This window comes from Chroicocephalus ridibundus, chromosome 2, assembly GCF_963924245.1.
Source record: "Chroicocephalus ridibundus chromosome 2, bChrRid1.1, whole genome shotgun sequence".
NCBI lineage: Eukaryota > Metazoa > Chordata > Aves > Charadriiformes > Laridae > Chroicocephalus > Chroicocephalus ridibundus.
In genome coordinates, this window is record NC_086285.1 from 46,906,884 (window position 1) to 46,933,566 (window position 26,683).

General features: G+C 48.8%; 1 protein-coding gene across 2 annotated transcripts; it reads right to left on the minus strand.

Moving 5' to 3' along the window:
* Positions 1-6,052: 6,052 nt before the first annotated feature.
* On the minus strand, positions 6,053-24,984 carry MTURN (maturin, neural progenitor differentiation regulator homolog). Of its 2 annotated transcripts, XM_063325280.1 has the most exons (4): positions 24,756-24,984; positions 18,759-18,881; positions 12,356-12,508; positions 6,053-10,517 (listed from the first exon to the last, which is right to left on the minus strand). In XM_063325280.1, the coding sequence occupies exons 1-3, from the start codon at positions 24,915-24,917 to the stop codon at positions 12,398-12,400; spliced, it is 396 nt and encodes a 131-aa protein (XP_063181350.1). In that variant the 5' UTR covers positions 24,918-24,984; the 3' UTR covers positions 6,053-10,517; positions 12,356-12,397. The 2 variants fall into 2 exon arrangements, with proteins under 2 accessions (XP_063181350.1, XP_063181349.1); XM_063325279.1 differs by lacking the exon at positions 6,053-10,517 and having other exon boundaries at positions 10,557-12,508.
* Between the last annotated feature and the right edge of the window lie 1,699 nt (positions 24,985-26,683).

A 26,683-nucleotide genomic window follows, 5' to 3' on the forward strand; every position in this document is an offset into this window, starting at 1 on the left:
AGGACCTTTCAAAGGAGGCTTCATGGAGAAATGCCCACCTTATCTAGGAGGGGCTGTGCTGTCCATCAAGGAGGCTGTGAACTGTGACCAGTTCTTGGGGTCAACAGTGGAGGTGACAGGAGAACATGTAACTCTGAGAGCACGGTTGTCCATTCAGAAGCATGTGGCCACCACTGCCGCCACAGGTCCAGCTATGAATGGACCAGCACCAGCCAACTTCATCTGCGCAGACTGGCTGCTGGACAGGTGGGCATTGGTTGTGTACTCTGCTGCTACCACATGTTGTAAGACTCACCGGTCATCAGCAGTAGTGGTTACTGGTGGTTAGGACTGCATGGGAGCACCACAGGGAGTCCTCATTCCTCTCAGCTGCACTTCACACCATTCCTCAGTGCTCATCTATAGACACAGCAATTTTTTCATTGTGCTTTAGCGCAAGTTTAACAAGGCAAATGGAGCTCGGGCTAGAGACATTCGGGCTGCTTGAAAATTTTCAGGAATTTCCATGTTTTCTTATGTAAAAAGCTCGTTTGCCAGCATAGTAATACAGACATTGGTGATATCAGCAGTCTTCCCCTTCTTCTTGGAAGCTGTTTTCCTCTGTTATCATGGCTAATGAATCATTTTATGGGGCATGGGGATTGCAGCCTGACACTATTTAAGTACTGCTGCCAGATGAGAGTGGTGCATGCATTTTGAGAAATGAAGGGTAGGTGACGGGCACTGCCTGGAAGCTCTGCTCTGCTGAGCAGCAGCTGCCAAGGCAAAAGAGAGCAGAGGTTCAGAGACCCGCAAGACCACACGAGCCACCCATCAGACATGTTGGCTTCAGTGGTAATAGTCAGAAATACATTATTTGTGTCTTCTATGTGATTTGCTTGCATGTCTAAATGTCCGATACAACAGCACGTGCCAGGCCACTGCAGGTGACTGAATTTGGTCACTTTGCATTGGTTGTATTAACTCTCAGCATCGTTGTCCCATTAGTTCTCAGGCCTCAGCATGGGTGAGCACAGGGACCTGCAGGCCTGGGCAGGTCCCTTGTCTATGGGCAAGGGCAAGACTTGCCATCAATTATACAAGGGCCAGTGGGAGGAAAGAAACTGCCGTAGGGCCAGCGGGAGGAAAGAAACTATTAGGAAGGAAAACATGATTTTTATTGTTCTGAAGGAACAGTTGGTGGTGAAAGCGCCAAGGGTGTGACAACATGTACAAGTTTGTGAACCGTGCAAACGGATGTGGTGAGAACCTGTGCCAAGGGTACGGAGAACTTCAGCCACAGAGCTGAAGTGCCTCACACAGCAGCAAAAAGCCCTTTCTGTTCGGTGTGCTGGGTGTGGAGCGCCATGGCAGCCAGCTGGTGCTTAGTCACACGCATTTTAGGGCCTGCCGATGCTCTTTTTGGAAAGGCAGAAGCAGCTGAGTGACAGGGCAGGGGGCCTGGGGTGGGCTGCAGATCCCAGAGCCCACCATGGCTGATGCAGGACCAGGCACAGAGCACCTCCCTGAAGGATGGTGTGGAGGAAGGAGAGGTGCAGTGATTGCTGCTCACAGGCACTTCCTACAGCCATGTTTGCCTACATGTTTTCCATTAAGATGCTGCTACATCTCCCTGTCCATGTCTGTTGCCTGCTCTGGCCAAGACAGGCTGCACTCAGCTGTCACAAGGCCTTCTCCAGTCCCGTCGTGGAGTACAATGATCCCCTTCTCCACCAGTCCCTTGCTATGTATGATGCCCTCTTACGGGTCTCAGTCCTCTTGTATGGGCTGGCTGTGTCAGCATCCCTCCTGTGAAGCAAGAGAGGTAACAAGCTGCTGTTCATTGCTTGGTTTCTGCAGTACTAAAGATGGTTTTGGTTGGGGTTTTTTCCCCAAAAAAAACATCCCCCCTTGCCCCAGTTTTGAGCTGCTATCTCCACCACCTCTTTCGCATTTCAAGACCCCAGAGATGGTAAGCCTATCCCTAATTTCCCTCTTGAGCTCTTCTGTGCACTGATGCACGAAAGCGGGTTCCTGGGGCTGGTGGTGCGTGCCTTTGCTGATCTGCTGCTGCGCCGCAATCTATCTTTTACGAGGAACACTGCAGGGGGCCAGTTACTTAATTAACCGCTCATATGCGCTTGGGAGGGTTCAGGGAGCGCTGATGCAGCCCGGCTAGTGATTGCATTACCGGTTCTGCAGGTAGTGCCCTCCCTCCCTTTTTTGGATGACATGACAAAGAAACTGCATGCTGACAAAGCCTAAAGGAATGCAGGGAGAGCCTTGCTGCGTTCTTCCAAGAAAGGTGCCTCCTGCTGTCCCGCAGAGCTGGAAAAACACGAACCCATGTGCTGGAACTGGGGGGAAGCAAGGCCTGACACGTAGTTTGAGGGGCTTCAGCAAGCACTTCATCATCCCACTTTACATCCCCAGGTCAGAGCTTGTTGCCTCCATAAAGCTGTCTTGGGCTCAAGCTCAGATATTTCATGGAGCTGAGAAAGGGTCCATGGCCCAGTGCTTTGTAATTTAGGCTTTGCATACATAATTTTGTTGCAGTCTGCTACACTGACTTCAGAAGGCTCAAGAAGGCTCAAAGCCAGGGCTGAATTCATTAAGGTCAGGGCATACACTTTCTGTAGCCAGTGGCACGTGGAGGAAAGACGTGACCGGCGTTGTGGTTGACTACCCTAGGAACTGCATCCAGGAAGTCCATCGATAGCTGGGTGACCCACCAGCAGCCTTGTCATGAGACGTAAGTGGGGCACAAACTCACATGCTGCCACTCCCCATTGCTGCTGCATGACTCACAGGCCGTTCAAAACCTTCCCTGATAAAGGTTTTGGAGAAACAAAAAGAAATACAGCAAACAAGAAGTAACAGAACAATTTTAAAAAAACCAAAACCACAACAAATCTTCAAGAAGAGCCAATATAAAAATTTCCTGACTTCTGTTACTCAAAAGAGACAGAGTGATGGGTTTAAAACTGGCACTGATTTTCTGTGTGAATCACCGCATTTCCAGCACAACATAGTCCTGAACGAAGCATGCAAGTCTCGGTTCTCATCAAATGCCTTTGCTGGAGCTGAGTGTATGGTCCTTAAGGATACGGAGAGAAACGGAGAGCAGGGGAAAGGGCAGCCACAGTCCTGCACACACTGAAAAGAAGAAAAACTGGGGAGGAAGAGGCGTATTTCGATAACTGCACTCCCAGTTATTTAGCCTGTACCTGCTGCGGGGGAGAGGGTGAGCAGTATCTAGGGTGAATGCAAGTTCACATCCACTTGAGGTAACTAATTTTCTCATTAATGATAAGTGAAATGCATGGCCCTGGATTGCTAGCACAGGTAGGATTCACCACTCGCCATCTCCTCAGCATCCTTTAGCCTACGTCTGTGCCAGTGCTTTGTGCCAAAGCTGTTGTCCCTCTCCTGGGATTGTAGAAAGCTGACTGTACGTGGAGTGGCTGTCTGCCACCAGCTTGTCAGCCTCAAGTCATCTGAATGTGGCACAGCTTGGCTCCCTTACACGGCCACTCCAACCCCAGAAGCTGAGAAGGTCCAGGGAAAACCAGTCCCACCTCCAGTCCCGGGCAGGGGTGATAGTTAAAGCAAGTGAGGCAGGTTGGGATTGCAAGGACCCGAGCATGCAGAGGGGTGACATCTAGCCAGCGGCTGCAGCGTGGCTGAGGCCAGCGGAGCATCGGGGAGGCAGCTCAGGGCTGGGAGCAGACCAGCGCGACCAGCAGCCATGCCACTGCAACACTGAGGAGCAGATGCGTGCACACAAAGCGTGGCTGCAGCAGAGCTTACTCTGACGGGACATTGCTCCTGATGCGGACCAGTCCAGCCGTGGTCCCAGGAGGTCTGGGTACCACTGGGACCAAGAGGTGTAGGCACCAGCTCCCACTGCCCTACGCAGCTTTGACAACGCCAGCACCCATCTTCAGGCTGCTTCTCACCGCTCCTCCCCACGGTTTTTCTCCACGGCAAGCTTTCAGCCCATCCATCTCCAAAGCGGGACTTTTTGTCCCAGGCGCTGATTCCTTTTTTCCCAGCCTCATCCCTTCTCCGCAACGACTGAAGTTGCAAGAGAGCAAAAGCAGGGTCTGGCAGGCCAGCAGCAGCAGACTTGCTTTTATCGGCTCGAGTTGCTTCAAAATTTAGGCTCTGCTGACCTCTAGGGGACTGCTACAAACCCAAAAGCATAAAGGCTTCAAGGCTCATGGGGTGCTACAGCCCTGCACACGCTTTAAGGAACCCCGTGGTGGGTATAACATAGCTGACACCCACTTCTGGGCCCTTAGCGCTACTAGAGGCTGTAAATATAAACCTGGCTCAAACACTGCCTCTTCCATCGCGCCATTATAGCAGCAATATCTTAAGAAAAGCATACAAGCAAGGTGAGGTTGTTGTGGAGAGATATTACCTGCTATCAGACTGCTCCCCATAATCGCTGCTTTTATTTCAGCGTGGAGAAGTGTTTGGGAGCCTGAGAGCTTGTGGCTTCCCCCCCTTATGTATTGGTTTGTCTAATAAAAGGCATAAAAACTTTGCCTTGGTGTCACAACTACAGCACTACTCGATGAAAAGCGTGGATGCATACACCGAGGCATTGGAAATAAAGTTAAATGTGCTTTTTCATGGCACGTCATCACTCACTAAACAAGTGGTGGAGGCAAGAACCTTGTCACAGAGAAGGAGCATGAAGACAGAAAATCTGATGTGCTCCTTAAAACCGCACATGGAGCTGCTGAGGGGGTTAACTCTACATTTCCCAGCTGAGGATGCTTGAGGACAGCTGTGGTGGAGACTGAAGCATTAGGCAGATGCCTACAGAGGCAACGCCAACTGCACACCTCTAATGGATCTGTTCTCCTTGATTCATAGCCAAAACCTATCATAGCCCTGGAATATCCCCATTTCTTGACTTGGGGAAGGCGTGATATAACTCTGGAGAGCTGGAGTGTGGACGGACCCAGACTGGGGCAAAAGCTACATGCACAGTAGCATGCCCCCAGCTGCAGCCACCACCTTCTGTGGGAGCTCCCCACCACAGCAAGGCACTATATCTGAGGTCCGTGTTAGCAGAGAGCTGCTATCCAAACTGTTTAAGTTCACTCAGCCTTCTGACATGGGAAGAAGTCCATCTAGCAGACCTCAGTGGGCTGCGGGCTCCAAGTAGCTGAACACATGCTGGGACCACCACCTCTTACACGAGAGCAGCTGTATCTCTAGCCAGAGCCTAATTGTCACAGTGACTTCCACCATACACAAAGGTCTCTCAAGAGGTTGTGGGGCTTGTGTTGCCAGGACCAGGCACCAACACGAGGGAGTAAGTCCTGGCGGGCACTCCACCAGCTGCAGGAACAGCTTTAGTGCCAACACTGAGGGCTTGGGATGCACCACAGGGCACGTAATTGGCACATTCCTACTCAGCACTCGTGCCCTGGGAAGTGCCAAAAATACAAGGCAAGTGCTAAGTTAAAGCACTTTTCCATGGGCTGGAAGATGTTCTTCAACCCACAGACAGAAGCTCATGACAAAAGGTAATGACTGACAGCGTTCCTTCAGCTAAATCAGAGTGAGAGGATGTCGAAGTGGCAATTAAAAGTGCAGTGTTTAAAGAAAAGAGACAAATGAGTTGAACAGAACAACCAATTTTCATTTTAGAATCGTTACATGTCTCTTAATTAGAACAGATGCCTCCCTAATCTGTGCAAAACAGAAGAGGACCTGGGAGGTCTGAAATACTGGCTTATCGACAAATGTTAACACCAGTTCCCATCTTCTGACAGCAAATCCACCACCTCAGACTGCACTGAACCGAACCACCCGGCAGTTCTGGGTCCTGTCCTGCCAAGCAGGGCTTACTCTGCAGTGCCCAAAGCTCAGATGAAATAATGTTCTCCTTCTTACACCTGCAAACACCATGTTTATCCCACCGTGCTCCGACACTGCTCAGGAAATGCAAACCTCTCGTTCCCTTTGCCGCACGCATTGCAGTTACACTTTAGCCCCTCAAAATCCCCGTTTAGTTGATCTCGGTCACAAAGAAAAGACTCCATCAGTCATCAGAGTTTGGTAAGCTCTTTAATGGCAAGCTCATGGTGTAACAACACTGCTGGATTTGACGCCTCGGTGGTGGGAGAGGGAGGAGGGTCGGAAGAAAGGCAGGGGTTCACTGAAGGCTTACATCTTTTAAAGCATTGAACAAAAGGGCAACATCTTTTGGCAACTCATTTCACAGCTCTGTAGCCCCAAAGACAGAGAAGAGAGCTCTTCCAGCCAGAAAAATGGGGGAAAGCACGCCGAAGACGGTTTTTGCATGGTGTGGTGCAACATGGTTTCTGCTTGACGTGTTGAGGTCGCATTGGTCCCTGCATTAGTAAAGGAAAACTTGACAACAACAAAAGAAGTTGCATTGACTGAAATCCAGAGCTGACATTTCCACCACCACCCCCGAAGATGAAAGCAGACACCTTTTACATGCAGTGTTACCGCAGATCTTTGCCTACATGAGCAACAGCATGTTGGTACAGAAAGGAAATTTCAAAGTTCAATGTATTTTACATTAAACCAGTGAGCTTTACTGTAGTCAGCAGCAACTAGTTCAAAGAAGGTTTTCTCTGCAGACAAATGAACACCCTTTTTGTTAATCTGTATATTTGTTTATAACCAAGCTCGTACTGACAGTGCAGTGTTACATGGCTCTGTAGAAACTGGGGTGTGCAATAAAGTATATGCACCTTTAGGGATTGCCTTTCTTATGAAAAAAAAAAGCAATCAGAAAAAAGTCAAATGTAGTGCATGTAAATTAAAATTTGGCTCACTGAATGGGTGATCCATAGAATCAGAGAATGGTTTGGGTTGGAAGGGACCTTAAAGATCATCTAGTTCCAACCCCCTGCCATGGGCAGGGACACCTCCCACTAGACCTGGCTGCTCAAAGCCCCATCCAGCCTGGCCTTGGACACTTCCAGGGATGGGGCATCCACAGCTTCTCTGGGCAACCTGTTCCAGTGCCTCACCACCCTCACAGGAAAGAATTTCCTCCTGATATCCAATCTAAATCTACCCTCTTTCAGTTTAAAACCGTTACCCCTTGTCCTATCACTACACCCCCTGATAAAGAGTCCCTCCCCATCTCCCCTGTAGGCCCCCTTTAGGTACTGGAAGGCCGCTATAAGGTCTCCGCAGATCCTTCTCTCAGATAAAAGAAAGCATTTCCCTCTGCTCAGAAATTTACAGTCAGAGGCATCCAGCTAGAGCCCATGAAGGAATCCTTCCCAGTTTGCCATGTCCTGTGGCCAACCTGAAACCAGCCAGCACTGAGAAAGAGACCTGGAGGCTGGGCTGGGCTCCCCAGCAACCGGCAGTCAGAGGGGTCTCATTTTCTGGATGCCCAGCCTGGAAAGCCTCAATGGGTCATGATTTTCAGAGACTGGCTTAGTTAGACATTGCTCCCCATGAAAAGATCTTGGGTTTGGCACCTAAAATGACTGCTCTCTTCTGCATAACCCCGGTCTGTCATGGACCGCTCAGAGGGTGGTCCTCTCACACGAGTCCTCAGAGGGTAACACATCTCCCTTGCCACTTTGTCCCCCTGTGAGAAGGACAGTGTGGCTCCATAAAACACACTGTTCTGAACTGTGTCTCCCACAGATGCCACAAGCTGTAGGAGGCAAGAGGTGTTTCTCTCCCTGTTCCTCTGCTTCCCTTCTTCTGGGAGCAGGAATTTCTGAGAAGAACAGAGTGGTAAGGATGGAAACGACGGAAGGTTGGACACAGGGTATGGGTGGACACAGGTTAAGGATGGACATGAGGGAAAGACAGACGTGGGCAGAGGTCATGGATGGACACAAGGTAAGGATGGATGAACCGGTAACCTTGCCTCCTGCCACAGCTAAAGCTGTCTGTGAGTAACATAGCCATGGACTTCAGCCCTGGATCCCAGTGAAAGATCAGGAAACATGCTGAAAGAGGCTGAGAATCTGTCCTGTGTGGCAGCTTTCCAAAGCAATGTCCATAAAGTCATTGCAATCACTTCTGCTGTCACCGTCCCGTGCCACACCTTCCAGAGAGGGAAAGGGCAGTCACCTACTAAGCAATGCTGTGGCAGAAGCTGTTCCCCGCTGCCCCCAGCCACCATCTCACGCAGCACACCTCGCCAGGGACACAGCGCCAAGGTGCAGCAGCCAGCATGCAGGTCACCGGCGCAGGAAAACTAACTCTGGCTATGTCCATCAAAGTGACATTCTTACAAGCACACAACTTTCAAAGGCACAGCACTACGCCCAGGGGGAAACCACCTGGAAAACAACCCAGACCAGGGCAGGAGGCAGAGCTGGAGAAGTCTGGTAGGGTTCAGGTCAGGGGTGTGATATTGCCCCCATTTTTTTGAGGAAACAGCTTGCCAATTTTTTCGCTCATGAGCAAGTCCTTTTAAGAGATGTTACTGTGCACCTAATAAAGCAGCTTTGTGCTCCCTGACTGCTGCTCCTACCTACTCACATGCTATCATAAATAACAATGTTGGGGAAGAGAGGAGGAGAAGGCTTTTTAGTTTGCTTTTTCTTCATCCCTTCCTCTCTCAACCTGCATTCATCAGCCAGGACGCTAACAGAAAAACACAACCGAGCTCAAGGCCCCAGGAATGTTCAGAGCAGCTTTTTTTTGAAACTGCAGTGGTTCAACAAGCAGACCCACGGCAGGCCGGTTTGGGCCGTCTCAGAAATCCCAGCACCTCTCTGCAAGGGGCCTTTCTCACTCTTGCCCCCGCTAACCAAACCATTCGTTACATTTCTGGAATCCCCATGTATCTCCCATCCTCCAAGCAGCACTCTGCTCCCTGCATTCATGCAACTCGTATTCAGAAACGCCAGTTCTGCAAAAGGCTCTGCTCTGGTTTATTTATATTTAGCTAGAGCATGAAATGCCTGTGAGAGAAGTGCGAGGGAGGAGAAGGGAGACTCTTCTCTGTCCTTTCACTAATGCTTTGCTTCGAGGACAGGCGATGACAATGCAGACCTCTTACCACCCACAGCTCTAAAAGCACTTTATACACTGGTGGGCAAATAATACTAATGGCCCCTTTTTACAAAAGGCTTAAGGTGGGACTGTCAAAGGAGTTACCCTACCCTGCTCCCACTGAAGTTCATGGAGGCCTGGATGCGTAACTGGAGGCCTGCCTTGAATTCCCAGCCGCTGAGATCCACCCGAAGCTCAGGGCAAGGCAATGGCAGAGCTCTGAACCCACGTTTTCTCACCGCGTCCCCAGGCTTGCAACCATTTATGCACGTGGTTGCGAGTCTTGTTATCTCAGTCTGGCAGCCTAACCACTGGGTCATGCTACCCCTGGTTAATCATTGAATGGCTACTAACCTCACTATGTGGTGGGCGTGAGGGAAAAATAAAATACAAATAAAATATAAAAATACTTTGTAATACAAGTAAACCAGTGCTGCATCTCTTGCATCGTTTGGTAAGTATGGAACAAGTAACACGGTCATACAGAAATGTATTTGGTAAAAGTAAGCAATCATTTTTTTTTTTTTTTGATAAAATACATTCTATATTAATGCTCATTCACATTTAATACACAGGTAAAGCAAATTTTCTACGTATAAAATTCCAGTTTATCCTCAGTGCTGCCCGGTCATGCTTCAGTTCAGCAGCAGCAGGGCTCAACACATTCGTCTCCCAGCGAAGTGAGAGGGGACAGGAGCGCTCAGCTCTCTGCAGGACCAAGCCTCCCGTGTCCCCTGGAGCGCCCGCCCGGTCCTGCAGGTCCCGTTTCAACAAACTCTTGCCAACTTCAGCGGGAATTTCGCAGGGGTGAGGGCTGCAGAAGGGCCCCCCCAGCTGTCCAGCACTTGCAGTCTTGCTGTGGAAGTCACCCAAATGGCATACGGCATTCCGAAAAAAAAGCGAGATAGTGGATACAGAAAATAATATATCTACATAATTTACAGCGTCAAGTTTGCTTGCAACCATATGAATGCTCAACCACTCATTAACAATTCCGTCAACCGGCAGGGAAAGGCAGCAGAGCACAGTTACAGACTACAACCTCCCGTATGCAATTACAAGCGCTGGATCTTACAGTTTTTCCTTATTTCGGGAATTCCTGTCTATCCCGCTGCTGCCCAGAGCCCAGTTCTCCGTCGAGCCTCGTGGAGCCAATCCTTCACAGCACTTAGGGCAGTTCAGATTGCGTCCGCACCTCCGCCACGGGCACCTTCTGCTGCGGGTCCTCGGCTACCACCCATGTCCACCCCTGCACCCTCCCCTCTGCTGTGCCGGCACCCGTCCGTGCAGCCACAGCGCGCCCAACCCCACACAAAACGGGTGCAAGTGGCTCAGCAAACCTGACTTTGTGCCTCCAGCTTGCAAATTACGTCTCGTTGCATTACGTTACGGCAGAGGAAAGTCAGCCCCCAAAAGATCTACTTGTGTGAGCCGCAACCCAAGGATTGGACGCTAGGAAGAGGATGGTTCTCCTGAAGCAAGGCTGTTTAAGGTTATGGCGTCTGTTTTAGCTGGAGAGGAAAGAAAAACTTAGGGACTTAGAGCAGGGATGGAAACCACTGGTCTTGCACTTTATTTTAGTAAGCAAAAAGCCTATTGCTGCTGTACAGTGTTATACAATGAACTGCCACAGTTCTCACGTCACTAGTCCATAGAAAATGTGCTGCGACTACCATGTTTACGCCTGCATGCCGAAAGAATGTACAAAGTTTCATTAAGCTCTGTTTGTCTTCCCTCCCCCTCCCTTTTTTTTAATTTTTAATATTCTTAAACTCCGACTTTTACAGTGTTGCAGACACTTCTGTGCATACTCAGGTACCACACACCTTCCAGTTATGGAAGGCCTTTGCCCCAAATTGGAAGAATCAAGTGGTATGCATCTCTCAAGCCATCATCAGAAATGTAAACCACTACAAAAACTTGCTCTCTTAGGTAACCTTTAAAAAAAAAAGTCTTTAAAAAATCTATTGTAAAGGAGATGTCGCTAACAACAGGGTTTTCAAAATGGTGCGAGGTGTTTCTGGGAGTTGTCCAAGCATTTTCTCTTCGCTCGCTTTTTGGTTTTACAAAGCTAATTCCATATAAAAGGGCTTTTGAAGCATGTGACCTTCATTTCACGATTTTAAAAAAATTGGAAAAAAAGGAGTAAATTTAGAAACATTTTGCTCAGTTGTGGAAAACAGCTGTATAACAACAGAATCCCTTTGCTTCTTACATTTTCAGTACAAAAGGCAAGTAAATAAAGAGACCTTGCATCTCCACAGTCTGGCACTCATCCGAGTCACTTAAAACTATGCAAAATAGGTATAAAATACGAGGGGTCTTCTCCTTTATACCAAGACCCCACCAAACCCCTCTGGGGAGCAAGTCCCCAGCTACGTACAACCTCACTAGTTGTTATATCAGCCAAAGCAGTCGTATTTTAGCTCCCCTCCAATGAGGTGTAAATGCCTGGATGGGTTCAAAGGCCCAGGTAGAGGAACAGGTCCAGCATAATTTTAAGAGCCAGGTGCCGGTTTATACCCTTATGGCTTCAAAGTTAAGCTGCACTTTATTTCACGATGCCGCAAGGTTTGAGGAATAATTTAGCAGTGTATTAAAAACAGCGAAGCTTAAAATTGGTTGTCATGCAGAAGTGGGATAGACAATGGCTACTTTTTAACTGATTTGTACGAATGCAGCATTTGGCTTTGGATCAAATGATGTCAGAGTACCAGGGTTGGTTATAACACGTACTGATGAGATACTAATTGTTCCCAGCTATTAATCCAGCACTTGTAAATTCAGGTGTCAGTAAAATGACATTAATACATCTGACACCAATATCCCCTGGATTTCCCTTGATATTTGTTAAGCCTTCGTGTGCACTTCTGCAGTACCGACCACTATTAAACTAGTGTTTTTCGGGAGAAATCTCTCCAAGTTTGGTACTCTGTCAAAAACCGTAGCTGTTGAACTAAAAAGAAAAGCGCAGGTCGCGTTTGCTGTCTGCGCTGGTTTCCTCGGAAAGGTCACCGGTGAGGACTTGGCACTCTCACCACACGCTTCCTACATTCTCGGTACTCTACATTCATGTCAGCGAACGCTACTCTCGAACACAAATCGAAGAGACAAGTCAGCGACAAAACTACTTCTAGACTGATAACGGCAGAATGCTACCAAGACAACTCCATAGAAAACCCATTGAAGCAGGAGCAAAATTCAGGTCACTTCTTAGCAAAGCTCATCACAGATTATTATTATTAATTTTTTTTTTAAAACCGTTTTGTAAAACTTTTCTCCTGGGAGCCAGATATCCCCATGTGATGTGCTAATCCGAACAGGCTAACGTGGGACCACCTGACCCCACCTGGTACCAAAAGCTTCCGAATTTTTTTAGCTTGTCAGAAAATCACTGCTGACTGACACCCATCTGTTGGTGATCGGCTTCTGGTTCCTCTTCTTCCACATCTGCGTTATATTCTTCAAATGCATCATCATCGACATCTGGAAGCCCAAGTAACTACAAAAAAGAGAAAATACTGTGTAATAGCGAATTACCCACTTGTGCAGCTTCGCTGCAAATCTTCACATACCACCTAGGTGCCACTCCTTGAAAACCTCAAATCCTGCAATAACAGTATTGCATAACAATCTCAACTCTCTTTCTCTCCCTCCTGTGATAGAGAAAGCTTTGAACACGCATCCTCACACCAAATTAAGTGCTCGGAGACTGGAAGATAAATAAAACCAAAGCAAAGCGCTCGCAAAAAAGCTTTGCGTTCTTCCCTGAGGTCATATCATGAATTACTGAGTGTTTAGACTTGGCAGTGGTTTAACTTCAGAAAGAACCATGATAATACTGTAGCAGTAGTTATCTCGGTTTAAGATTGCGCTTGGCAACCCTACAAAAGCCAAAGAAGAAAGCATCCTCATGCAGAACTGGCTAGTATGGAGTAGGCAAGAAGTCCCTAAAAACCTAAAGATCTCACCATGTTAAGTGTTTCTCTCGAACCTTTCACTCCAGCACACCAGACTAAGCCTTGCACGCCGTGTGAAGCCCTCGCAGCGAGAAATACTGCGAATTCAACTGAAAATTGCCCAAGCTCCTTTAAGTTTCTGCTAATTAGATTTGGGCTCGTGAAGAACGGCCAGCCCATCTTCCTTGGACAATGTCTGGATGCCTCCACCTGACGGCTCCGATCACTGCGGCAGCACTCGTTTGCTACAGGCAAAAAGGAGCAAACAGCGATGTTTGAACTTTTCCCCTCTCCAAAAGGTTGCCAAGCCAACAGAAGTCAGGAAGACAGATAAACCAAATAACAGTCAAAATAGCGCATCTGTTGTGGAAATCTCATATTAGAATCCTACACTAGCAGCTATTAATATCCACAAAGGAAAAAAATCACACGCTAGGCATTACTGGGAATACCGTGTATTTAGCTTGCCAGGGCTGGAAGAGCAGCACAGATGCCTCCAACACCCTGTACGGAGGGTGACGCAGCTGTTAGCTCTCAAAAGTGGCAAAACCCAGAAAAATCGGGAGGAGAGTGACACTCACTAGGTGGTAGCACGAAGATGAGAAGGCTGTGACGAGGCAGATTTTTAAGGACCTAAACTAATTCAGTCTGTGATCAACATTCAAAATTATTCAGAGATTACAAAGACAATGCACAGAATTAGTCTCTGGGTCCTATAAAGCTTATATTCCTCACTGCCACCGGGAGAAAACCAGCTTTTTAGTTGCAGGATTTCTTCGGCAGGGAAATGAAAGGAGAATTTGCTGACTAAGCCCCCTCCTTCGCATTTTAAAAATACTTACAGAGAGACCCCAAGCTCAAAACATTCTTGTTTTCTGAGGAGAACAAAGAATAAATACTCCAATGCGTACATATTTTTCAAATCAAATGCTTAACTGAACGTGAAACTACTTGGTTCATTTTCAGGATGCGGGGGTTTTGTTTCATGTTGAAGCTAAAATTAAAATACTCAGTTTTTAAAATGCAAAAGCAAGGCCTCTAGACTTTCTTTTCCAACAGTATTATTTTTGCTAAACTGACTCAATGTATTCAAGTTAAATGTGAGTGTTGTACCGCTCTGCTTATATCACTTGGCAGAAAGACCTTTGATCACGGTTTTTTGGACCAGCTCTGGTTATAATTCCTCCTTGATTTGCAGGGAAATGAGCCACGAGTCTTCATTTCACGGGATACTGTAAGCCTCTCCCATGCAAAATTAGCACAGAAAACACAACAGACACTGAAGACACGCGTGATCCCGAAGGATGGGGAGCACGTCCTGCTTTTCACACATCCCTTCTCCCTTCGCCCTTGGGAATCCCAGCTCTCCTCTCCCTTGCGCAGTGTCAATTAAAGAGTGATGCCGCTGAAGTTATCAGTTTTACGGAGCATAGGAAGGATGGGGATGGGATGGGATGGGATGGGATGGGATGGGATGGGATGGGATGGGATGGGATGGGATGGGATGGGATGGGATGGGATGTTCCTCCAAGAGAGAAGCAGTTTTGTTATGGACACTTTAGGATCTTCCAAGGCAGCGAGGACCTCAACTATGCAGGTCCTGCTTTTAGGGGTCACATCTCGTCACTTCCCAGAGGGCTACGGTCCCTCACCGTCATTAACCCCTTACTGCTTTCTGGACTGCAGTGACAAATCAGTCCACACCTTGACCCCAAGGAGGGAGGACCGGGTACAAAGTGCACGGTGCGCTACAAACATTGGGTCAAAGCAGAAGGACGGTGCTTTGGAGAGGAGAGATAAGGACAAAATAAGACGACGAAGGTGGCGTTAAGTTGACCCTAGACCGACTCCCACTTTGTCTTCTTTTAAACACACTAGTTTCTGCTTCTAGTCCCTATCTACTTCGTATATTAAAGTACCAGCTATGTGGCAGACTTGAAAGGACTTTAATAGCAAAAACAAGGAGGAAAGAGGTAAAACAGGAAAGCAGAGTAGAAAGTGAGAGCTGATCCACCAGCCAAACAGCCAAGGGGAACAAAACTGGTGGGCACGTGGGGAGGAGGAGGACAGGAGGGTGGTGAAGAAGGAGGGAGGACAACAACCAGCAGCGGCATCGCCTCAACTACATCTATTTATTATGGCTGGCCAAACTACCCACCTGGAGGTAAACTGGGACATGTATGAATTCAATGAATATGGGATAAATGGCTTTTACACTGCAGACTCCCCAGTTCAGCTATTGGCTTTTTAGGCTCAATGTGGGAGCCCTGGAATTTGCTGCTGAATTGTACGACTTGTGTTTTAGTTCTCTGCAAACTCTGACAGCTAGTGTGATGTCCCTCAGGCAATTTTTATTTTTTTATTTGCCTTTCTTTCTTAACTCTTTCAAAGTTAAGCCCTGGTTTTATACAAATAACCTAGCAGGTTTTAAGTCACGAAAGCAGAGTGGCATTGCCCCCTACCAAAAGCTGACATACAAGCACACTGAAAAATAAACCAAGTGCAAGACGGAGCTTTAGCAGTCCACGTGATGCTACACTGGAGATAATGCGGTTCTGTCGAGTCCCGCTGTGAGGGACACCAGCACGGACACCTCTGGCACCAGAAAGACAAGGGTGTCGGAGGAGCTGGGGTGCTCTGGGGTAAATAGTGGCATTTGAGCCCAGTGCTACTGACATCAGTTCATGTACCTGTGTGATGTCTCGTACTTTTGGATGCTCCCTGAGTAAGTGGATAATAAGGCAAATCACAGAGTTTTGTGGAGATTGAGCCAGGAGGGCAGTAATGGGCAGAGACAACAATGCCCCCCAACACCTCCATGAAAGAAACAGCTTGACCTTGTCTACAGCAGGATTCAGAGGCGCAGTTTAGCTGTTGCAGGTTAACCAACACTTTTAAAGAGCCCCATCTAAATAAATATCCTGCCCTGGCACTGTGTTTGCGCCCATAAAACATGAGAGAGAGATGCCTGAGAGCAGTGATGGCTGGTGAGGAGCCCCCAGACCACCCTCATTGCCTCCTGTGCCCAAGGAAGAGCAGCGAGCGGAGGGAAATCTCTGTCTCTCACTGAGAAGGATGCTAATTGCTGGGCATCCCTGCCCTCACCGCCTCTGAAATATTGGGCAGCTTGAGCAGCCAGTCCCTTCCCATGCCGCAGCCCCAGGGTAAGCCTGCGGAGACACAGCTGGGCTGTTATCACAAATGTGTGGATCAAGGATGTGAGCTACTGGGCAAAAATTGGTCTGGGAGCCTTCAGTTAAGGGAGGGCAGGTGCTCGTGCTGTGCACAAGGGCATGGAGAGCTGCAGATGCACCACCGTTGTCTCCTCCTAAACATTTCCCTTCAAAGGACCCCAATAAGGACTTTCAAAACTGTCTAATAATCTCCGATGTCCGGCTGGAAACACTGAAATGAAAAAGACTTTCAGATCAGAAGGTGCTTACCAAGCACACGCTAAAAACCAACTCAGTATCTCAGACCGAGTAGCCAGGACCATCAGACACTTCAGAAGAGCCCGGTATGACCTTCAGCACCAGTTTTTCCTAAACTGCCGTTTTCCAAACTGAAATTTGCCAGACCAGTCTCCGACAGCCGACTTGGTTGGGATAGCGGAGAAGCAATGCCCTGCAAATGCACGGTTACCTCCACGCTCACAGCAAGGTGGTTTCATTAGCAAAAGAGGTCCAGTAGAAAACAGATGGGGAACAGTGCAAAGTACTGCCAAGGAAATAACTTCCCCATACTGACGAAAAGTGGCTTTGTTCTGGCAAAGGCCTGAGGGTGTAAAATAACTGTTTCCATACATCTATTGTAACACCCTCCACTTTTAAAAATCTATCCTACCACGCATGTGCTATTTTTAATAATCACAATAAGGGGAAAACGTCAACACATTCCCTATTAGACTTGTCTACACACAGCCATCCCTCAAACGATAAACTCAGTTTTGTTACATTGATGCAAATCTCTCAACACTAGGTCAAAGGAGAATCTGAGAAACTTAAATCTTTGTGGTATATCCAAGAGAAAATGAAGAGGTACTTGAATACCGTCTGCAAGAGGCCTCTGATAATCGAGGACGCCGTTCTTCAGCAGACAAAAGCATAATGAAATTCAACAGCTAGGAAGCAAAAGCTAGAAAAATGCAGATTGTAAATAAAAGAGTTCTTCACGGGAGCGTAACTAATGATGATGAGAAGAAAAAATGCCCGGTAATGTTGTATCCTTTTAGTCACCTGAAGACTTTACATCAAGACTGGGTGTCTTTTAGAAAAGACACGCTCCAGCTCAACCACGATTTATATGCTCAGTGGTAGGAATCACGGGGTGATACGTGATGTATTAATGAAGGACCCAGACCAAATGAGTACAATGGTTCCCCTTGCTTTGAACCTTTTTATTCTGAGGAGTAGTGCAACTTGGTTTAACTGAAGCCAGTTTCTCGGCAACTTAAGCTATGCTGAAATAAATGTGGTTTAAATGAAACAAGCGATCTCTACCAATTTAATTAAGTCTTTTTGAAGTCCTCTTTAGTTAAGCCAATGGAAGTTTTTTCTCAAAGACACAGCTTTTCTGAGCGGGAGAAAACAGCTATGAAGATCCAAGAGCCGAATATTCTTCTGGGAAACATATTTATATTTTTGTACATTTTCACAATTACAAGCAGCTGTACCAACGGATCAGATTTCCAGTCCTTTCTAAGAAAAGTGTGCATCTGTTCTATTTATTTCCAGTCTCTCAAAGAATTCTTTAAAACGATGCTCTTTCATGTCGACCAGCTGCGGCGGTCTGCGGCAAGGCAACGCAAGGGTGTAACACAGGGAGGGCTGGTGTTTTCATATGGGAGCTCCAAGCCCTCCCTTTCGCTCTAAATACTTGGGATACATTTTCAGTCTTCTCCACTAGTTGGCCAGAAAAACAGAGGAGGGAAAACCACCTACATTTTCAGTTGAGTATAAAAATGTCCATCGGTCAGCTTTCCCACGGACACCATGGTTCTGGCAACGAACCTCCACTCTGCTTTGCACCAGCCCCTTACCCAACCCCAGGCACTCAAAAGGAGAGGCTGTGCAAAGGGATTTGGCAAAAATGAAGGACAACGGCCAGCCTAAGTCACCTCCCCCTGACGCAACCCAGGCTTTGACCCAAATCTTAGTGTTAAACAAGGACAGAGAAAGCTGAGTAGCAGCAAAACAGAAAAATACGAGCCTCCTCCCCACAAAACCAAGCTTCTGCTCCAACCTCTTCTCAAGCAGTGACCAAACTGGCATTTGAAAATACCAAGTGGCAACCACCCTAGCAGCAAAAGCTGGACGACTTGGGGAAGAAAAATGCCAACCCTAAAATAAAACAAACCACTCTTCTCCAGCTTCCCAGAGGTTTACTCTCGCTCCTCGGATCCCTGCAAAACTCCCTAGTTTCGGTGCCAGGAAATAACTCTGCCACAGAGTCCCGCAGCGCTGACTCGCATCCCGTTCCTCGGAGTCAGCGCTGCATCAGCAGGACGGGAGCCCCCGCGCAGCTGGGGAGCCGCTGCCGCCGGCTGCCGCACCAGTTGGCCTCCCACCCTGCCCGGGAATCTCATCCTCTCGAACCCAGGGCTGGAAATAAAAAGGCAGCTGGCTTCCAAGAAACAATTTCCAACCGCCTGATAGCAGCTTATGTGCGAACACCAGGCAGCTGACTGGAGATGTAAGTCCCTGTGGAAGAAAAACCACCTTGCTCCACCCAGCGCTATCCTATTAAACGTCCCAGGTAACTGTCAATGTTTGGAAGTAAAAAAGAGGCACTTACGGGTCTGAAGGATTTGAAGACTTTTTCCAATATTTCATGGAGTGTCTTTTTCCCACAGGAGGAGATGTAATCCTGCGCGAGCTGCAGGAAAGGCAAGCAGTCCTCGCTTTCGCTCCACACGTGCTGAAAGCCAACAGCGACACAAGAAAGAAAAGGCATTAACAGGAATTCACGCTGGCCTTTCCGCGTGATTTTATAAGGTGACGTGTTGTAAACATCTGCCAAAGTATGCTGGGCCTCCTGCAGTTCAGGCCTGCAGTGGGGACGGGCACTGCAGGCTGTTTCAGAAGCCACGCTTCCGAGAAGGAGCCTTGATTTTATTAACAGGACGCATGAGAAAGCAGGGAAATCGATCCAGAAGAGACAAGGCCTCATGACGGCACCAGCAACGAAGGGTAGCACCCCTCGCGCACGTACATTTTATGAGTAAAGGTGTTTTCACTTGACATCAGCCCTGCTCAGACCTGGGTTTTCTCTTCTGCATCATCCACCGCAATGAAGCCCCTCAGGAAGAGCTAAACCATCTCTTTGTCTTCTTGGCGTTAGTGCAAGCGTGATGCGACCCTGGAGGTGGAACTTGATGTGTAATTCTCTTGACAATGCAGACGAAAAGATGCAAAATATGCCTGCAGGTTAGAGGCAGAGCCAAGGAGAGACACTTGGGCACTCACAACATCCTGACACTCCATGCCTCCCTCCCTGTTTTGAGGATTACTCCTCCTAGACCCAAATCATGTCTTCCCAGGCAGGCACGTTTAAACCCATTTGGGATATTCCTCTCGTCTTGCTCTTGCTTCGGAGACGCTGGTTCCCCAGCCGGGCTCTGTGAAGCCTCTCCCAAAACTGATGCTTATTCTGCTGCTACGAGGTTGTTAAAGATGGAGCTGGTGCGCGATGGTGGGAGCGCTCAGGCACCACTTCTGGCACACAAGGGCAGCACCAGCTAATGCATACGTTTACAGACCTTTCTTTTTGAAGACTGTGCACAGGACCATCTCCGTCAGTCTGCTACGCAGAGAAGCGTAACGCCGCCAAATTGTTTCGAGACTCCTATACCTCTATTTGTGCACAGCAGCTCTTTTCCCCAAAGCGCCATGCAGCTTTTTACTGGGCTATAAACAGTCGGTTATGCTTAAACGAGGGAAGAGGAGGGTCTCTCTGAAGCTTAACTAACGTTCAGGGAAAGAGTGAGGAAGGCAGATGTTTCAATCCCTAACATAAGGCTTGCACGTCGCCTTCCTGCTCAGTGGTGAATACCTGCCAGGGATGCAGTTTTACACTTACGGAAAGAAAACACTCCGTAACATCACCCAAGTCGCACCTTTAAGACTAAAACAGTAACTCCCTTGCTATGAACCTCACTTGACCTACATTTTCTTTGCTGCGTGTTGCATCTTACAAGCATAAACATAGTGAAATGTTTTGTTATGAAAAGAGCCCTGCCTTACTGAGTAGGTTCTGCTCTTTCCATATAACCAGAGTCATCTCTTAACCAGTCTGGCAATAAAAATAAGTTCTTTACAGTCTTGCCAACTCTCAAAGGCGCATACCACAAGTCTCATGATACTTCATGCCATCTTAGAGTCATGGGCCTTGCAGCCCTATAAATATACAACCAAATCTCAGCTTCTGTTTATTAAAAAAAAATAAATAAATGTCTGCACTTTGTGATTTCTATGGCCTAAAAAGGCAGAAGGTACATGAAGTAAACTCAAATGAACCCTCTGTAAAAAATCAAACGAACGCTTTCAAATCACAACGTTTTAAGAACAGCCTCAAGATTTTGGAGGCCTGGCCCACGATTTCTTAATACTTGTAGTTAGCAATAACCGTTTAGTAACTTATAATCTTTGCGTCAAGCGTAAGAGCTGGATGTTGCAGCTGGGCAATTCACGGCTCATGCTAAACCTGTTGTAATTGTTTATGTGTATAAAACAATTATGACTGCTAACATCCTGATTCTTGTTTAAATTGTGGCTTCTTTTGACAAGCAGAGCTATACACAGGAGCTTCCACATAAATGAAAATCAGGCCCTGCCCTTTTATAAATAATAGCTAGTTCGTTCCCCAGGGAAAGTTAACCCCATCTTGATCGTGCTTTTACAATCTCTTTTCAAGATGCACCACGTTTTAGGCTCCAGTGTGAATTTGTCAGCAGTAGCGCAAAATAAAATGATCGAGCACACGGGGAAGACCTAAGCAAGGAACTTGATCTTTGAGCCTTTGAAGAGACTTCTTTTTCATAGCATCGTAAGGCAATAAGCAAGGAAGACTTCCAACAATTTCAACATCTGCAGAAGATTTAAAACTTTGGCTGTAGGAACAAATGCACTATGAAAGATCTCACGTGCCATTAGTGCATGCATCCCATTCAGAAATGGCTTGGTTTCATCTTTCCCCCCCAAGAAAAATCCTTAACCGTAATAAAGACCAGGGTTATAACACTTATAAATTCAACTGCATCTCCAGTTCTCTGTGGAGGTTCAGCTCTGCACCAAGGCAGTGCAGGAACTGAGTCTCACCACTGACTCACACATCTCCAGAGGAACCTGCAAAAGGAATTTTGGCCTCTCACAATAAAAACAAATGCAATTTGAGGATTTGGCTCTTGCTTAGAAAGTTAGGGCAGTCAGTGAGGCTGCACATACAGAGATGCTTTTCCTGGAAAAATCCCTGATGCCCGAGAACCTCTTTGCAGCAGGAGAAGTGGGCTGCTGGCAAACCAGTGGACCATAGTGCTCAGCCATGGCTGCGCAATGAAAAATATTAACCTCATCATCTGAGTATGTGCTTTCCAAGCTTGCCCAGTTTTGCTCACGGCTGCTTTGTGTCACTACAAAAGCACCCAGCCGCTCATTTCCACCTCAGCTGACCTAGGATCATGGTTGAATTATTTAGTTCAGCATCTACACACAGCACAGAGCTGAAGCAATTCAGAGGGGCTTGCTTTCCCTCACGCCTTTAGATGATCCAGTGTCGCTGGATGACAGGGTCACTTGCTGGACCACCTTCTCCTAACCAGCCCACCTGTTGGGCATGGCAGCAAAACCTTTTATTTGTGGGGATAATCCCACTTGCAGACAATACTCAGACTCACTGACTCTGCCCTAAAATATTTTACAGGAAATCTTGCATCAAGGTGGCACCATATTTTTATTTGCTTTATCGGTTACCTTGAACACCAGCAATAACGCTGTGACAAAACAAATGACAGACTGTAAGGAATAGCATCGCAACCCTCACCCTCGTTGGTTACGGCTACACAAGTCCAATTAATTTTCTGAGAACACCACGTGCCTCAGGAGCTGAATTATATGTAGTTCAGCAACCTAAAATGCTGATTCAAAGAGTCTGTGTCCAGGTGGTACTGAAAATGCCAAGCGGCATCTAGATGGGTCTTCTGCACCCCTAGCGTGTTAAGAACCTAGCCCAAAGATACCTTTTCAGGAAATTAAAATTATATGATTGTTGTGGTCTGGAATCTGATTTTATACAAAATTCAGAGTTACTCTCCCCCAGACCGCATCTTGGCAACCTTTCCATGTTTTTTTTTCCTCTTCCCTTTTAAGTTCATCATGTTCATCACTTCCTTCTTACAAGTGGACTTTTCTGGCACTTTCTACGTAGCTTTTTAAGTCACATTATTATGAAATTAAGATCTAAAGAAAGAGAACAAGAACACCAGGCACCGGATGCTTATTCAATGCGAGGCTCCTTTATGTGAGTCACAGTGTGCAAAAAGGCTGTAATTCTGTGAATGCTGTTTATATTTACTCACTTTCACACTCCATCATGTTACGGAGCCATGCAACAAGCCTCAAGTGCAAATGAGAATCAGGGCCCTGGCTTGTATTAAGTCTCCTTAAAAAAAACTTTAGCCTGTAATTACACATAGAAAGGAAACTTATCTTCTGGAACATAAAAAAAAAGAAAATGACTGAAAAAAACAAGATAGCCAAGCTGGGAGTAGAAATGAAGCCCCACAGCGCACTAGGAGCAGAAAACATGATGCTGGTGTATCAGCTCATTAGTAGCTCTTAATCGCATTAAAGAGACACCCTCAACAGGAAAAGAATTAAGAATGACACCTATCTGCCTGTCGTAAAAGTATTATTACTACAAAAAGTGCCTCAAGTAATTATCCCCCCAAAAAAGACAGAAGAAAACACTGCCTCTAGTTTTCCACTGTTTACGTTCTGCATTCGACAGCAGTCAGCCCTTTTGCTCAGTTTTACTACTGGCGGCTTTGGGTGGGGAGTCCTTCCCACAGCAACCCTGGAATGAAAATATTTGCCAAAAAAAAAAAGAAGGGGAAAATGTGGTTGCAAACCTACAAAAATTGGCCCCTGATGGATGCATGGGAATAGGGTCTGAAACTGCTTAAGCTTTCTTTTCTTGAAGGTGACTAGAGTTTGTTTTGAGAGAGTTTGTTCAATTATTGAGCAGCATATAAGGAAACGACACATGTCTAAAAAAAGTAATGAGCTTTCTTTGCAATTTCCGATATCGTTAGCATCCAATAACAACTTTAACTGAGTCCTGAAATTGGATTCATACATATCCCTGCTTAACAGTCCAGCAGGCATGGCCCTTTCTGGGCACGGGCATCTCTGGAAGGGAGTGAGCACTGGGGTTTGGCACGCTGTTAAGGAAGACATGCTGGGGAGATGGGTGTGCAGGGCTAGTCCCACCATGGACCAGGAGAGTCCACACCCAGAGATGCTCCACTCCCACAGTTGGGATTGCGGGAGGTCTCCCGTATCCCTGGACAGACGCGCAACTAAACTCCAGATAACTTCTTCCATAATTCAGCACGACCATCTGCCCGGCACGATAAATAAATGTCCTGCTCGCTGAGATTTGTGGTCTTGGAGAAGTCACTTCAGTGCCCTTGTTTCCACGAACCCATCTGTCACGTGGGTTCGTTCTGCACTTACCTGTTGGAAAGGGAATTAAGGAACGTTTGTCAAGCAGGTTGAGGGATGAAAGTCGCTCCGGGAAGGGAAGGACCAACAACATTCCTACAACAATAGTCTGTGCTAGGAGCTATTTTTTTTTTTAAATAAAATAAAATTCTTTCATTTTTTTCTTTCCAGTGATTAACTGGAGCTTTGCCGGTTACAAACCTCGTGGCGAGGTGCTGCTTTTTGGTAACTCTTTTTGCACTTCTGCTCACCACCGGGAGGGCTGGGGGGGTGTGTGTGTGGGGGGGAGGGGAACAACCCCCCCATCCCATCCCGAAGCCAGGGGTTGTTTTGCCGGTGCCATTTCTGCACAAACTTGTCGCTGAACTCCGCGAGGGGCGGGGAGGGGACGCGGCGGCGACAAGCCGGCACCTGCCCGGGGGGTCCCCCAGCCCCGGCGGGACCGGGAGCGCGGCGGGAGGGGGCGGAAGGGGGGTGGCGCAGCCCTTCTGTCATCCTGACTCCATTTTATTCCTGCCCATTCTCCATTTGCCGTGACAGCCCTGCCAGCCCGCCCGTCCCTCCGCCGTGCCCCGGCCCCGGTACCCCGGGAGGATGGAGGGGGGCGGCGGGGGAAGCAGCAGCTGCAGCCCCCGCGGGGTGCAGGACGAGCCGGGCGGGAGGAGGGGGGGCTCGCACCCCTCCTCCTTTCTCACCCCCCCCCCCCCAGAGCCCGCAGCCTCCCCGGGCCGGGGTGATGGGGGATGCCGAGGGATGGGGGGGGTCCCTGCCCGCAGCCCTGCCCGCGGGGCCGCCCCGCACCGGCAGCGGACTCCATTTTGCGGATTGTGGTGCGCGCTGGGGAAGATCCCCCCGCCCGGTCCCCCCCCGCCCTCCATCCCCGCATCCCTCGGGGGCACGGCCCCGTCCTCCTCCCCACCCCCAGCCGGCGCTCCCCCAGCGGAGGGGTGTGTGTGGGGGTGGGTGTCCCAAAGCGATACAGGGGCTGCCCGCCCCTCCGTGCACACGCACCGATACCCACGCACGCTCCCCCCTCCTCGCCCTCCCCGGGTCCCCTTCCCGGGTCACTCACGAAATTGTCGCCGCAGGCGGCCTCCGGGCAGAGGACGTAGAAGGAGACGCCGGGCTCGGCGTAGAAGTCCATGCGCCGCTCCGTCTCCTCGGCGGCGATGAGCTGGAAGGGGGTACGGGCGCACCACCGCTCCGCCGCCTCCGCCAGCGCCTCGAAAGCCATCCCCAGCCCCAGCCCCGCCGCCGCCGCCGCCGCCGCCGCGATCCCCGCCCGCCCGCCCGCACCGCCCCCCGCCCGCCCCCCGAGCGCCGCCCTCCCCCCCCCCATCACCCCCCCTCCCCGGGGTGGGGGGGGGGGGGGGGGGGGGGCGGGAAAGGGGCGTCGAGGCTCGGCCGCCCCTTCCACCCCCCCGGCCCGGGAGGGGGGATTTGCTGCAAGACAATTAATGGAGTCGACTTGGCCTGGCAGCTTGTGGGGGGGAAGGAAGCCCACCCGTGGGAGACGTTGTGGGCACGGCGGTGCTTCCCGTCTCCCTTTCTCGCTTTCGTAGATGCGATCCCGAATTCCGCCTTGTACCACAGAGAAAGTCCGCCCAGCAATACCCTTTTACGCTAAACAAATCCACCGAGTTCTGCGGAAGCCACCCAATATGCAAGATTGTTGGGCTTGTCTAAATCCAGACGGATTCACCCCCTGACATTTGAAAGCTCTACGGTTTGTATCGATGCTGGGGGCCGATGGATTTGCTGGGAGGTTCATATTACCTCTTCCCAGCGCATCCCAAGTGATTCGCTGTGTGTCTAGCAAGGCATATGAGATGCGAGAGCCAATCTGCATTTATAAAGGGCCTTCGATTTGCATCCGTGTCTGCGGCGCCAGGAGGGAAAATAAATCCCCACAGACCTGGGTGGGTTTTTGGCTGGAAGCCTGGGATCTCATGGGGGTGACCAAGGCAGCACAGAGCCCATACATGGCAGTGGGTAGAAGAGTTTATCATAGAATCATTTAGGTTGGAAAAGACCTTTAAGATCAGCTTCAACCGTTAACCTAACCCTGCCAAGTCCACCACTAAACCATGTCCCTCAGCACCACATCTACAGGTCTTGGAAATACCTCCAGGGATGGTGACTCAATCACTTCCCTGGGCAGCCTGTTCCAATGCTTGACAACCCTTTCAGTGAAGAAATTTTTCCTAATATCCATCCTAAATCCCCCCTGGTGCAACTTGAGGCCATTTCCTCTTTTCCTATCGCTTGTTACTTGGGAGAAGAGACTGACCCCCACCTCCCTACAACCTCCTCTCAGGTAGTTGTGGAGAGCGATAAGGTCTCCCCTTGGCCTCCTTTTCTCCAGGCTAAACCACCCCAGCTCCCTCAGCCGCTCCTCATAAGCCTTGTTCTCCAGACCCCTCACCAGCTTTGTTGCCCTTCTCTGGACACGCTTCAGCACCTCAATGTCTTTCTTGTAAGTGAGGGGCCCAAAACTGAACACAGCACTCGAGGTGGGTCCTCACCAGTGCACAGACAAAGGTAACACTGGCTTCCAAATAACACCCTGCGGCTCTTACTTGTCTCTGGAGCAGTGTGTAAATGCATTTCCACCACGAGTGCCAAACGCCCAGCCAACGAGGCCTGCGTTACCCATCATGCACTCCCACCATACATATTAGTCAGTGCATAAATCATTCTATGATTCAACCACCAGTGAAGTAAGCGATGGGGTCACGAGCTGCCGAGGGGATGAGGCTGAGCGGGGCAGCGCCAGCACCCTGCCTGCCTGGCCTAGGGCACCCTCCGAGCACCCACTCTGCTGCTGCCCTTGGCCTCGCCACCATCGCTCCTGTGTCCCCCAGTTCCCTTAGTTCCTCAGTTTGGGACTAATGATGCCACAGAGCAAAACCTCTGCTGGCGTTGCAGCCGAGCACTGAGGCATCAGGAAATGCCAGCGACATGAGTGCTCCTGCAACCGTAACTCAGCCCCTTTGTGCA

Excerpts from the sequence above, each read along its gene's own strand:
- MTURN (XM_063325280.1), bottom strand. The coding sequence starts at position 24,917 with ATGGCTTTCGAGGCGCTGGCGGAGGCGGCGGAGCGGTGGTGCGCCCGT. Across the intron at positions 18,882-24,755 it reads CCGCCTGCGGCGACAATTTC|CACGTGTGGAGCGAAAGCGA; the intron begins GTGAGTGACCCG and ends GTTGGCTTTCAG. Across the intron at positions 12,509-18,758 it reads TCTTCAAATCCTTCAGACCC|TTACTTGGGCTTCCAGATGT; the intron begins GTAAGTGCCTCT and ends TCTTTTTTGTAG.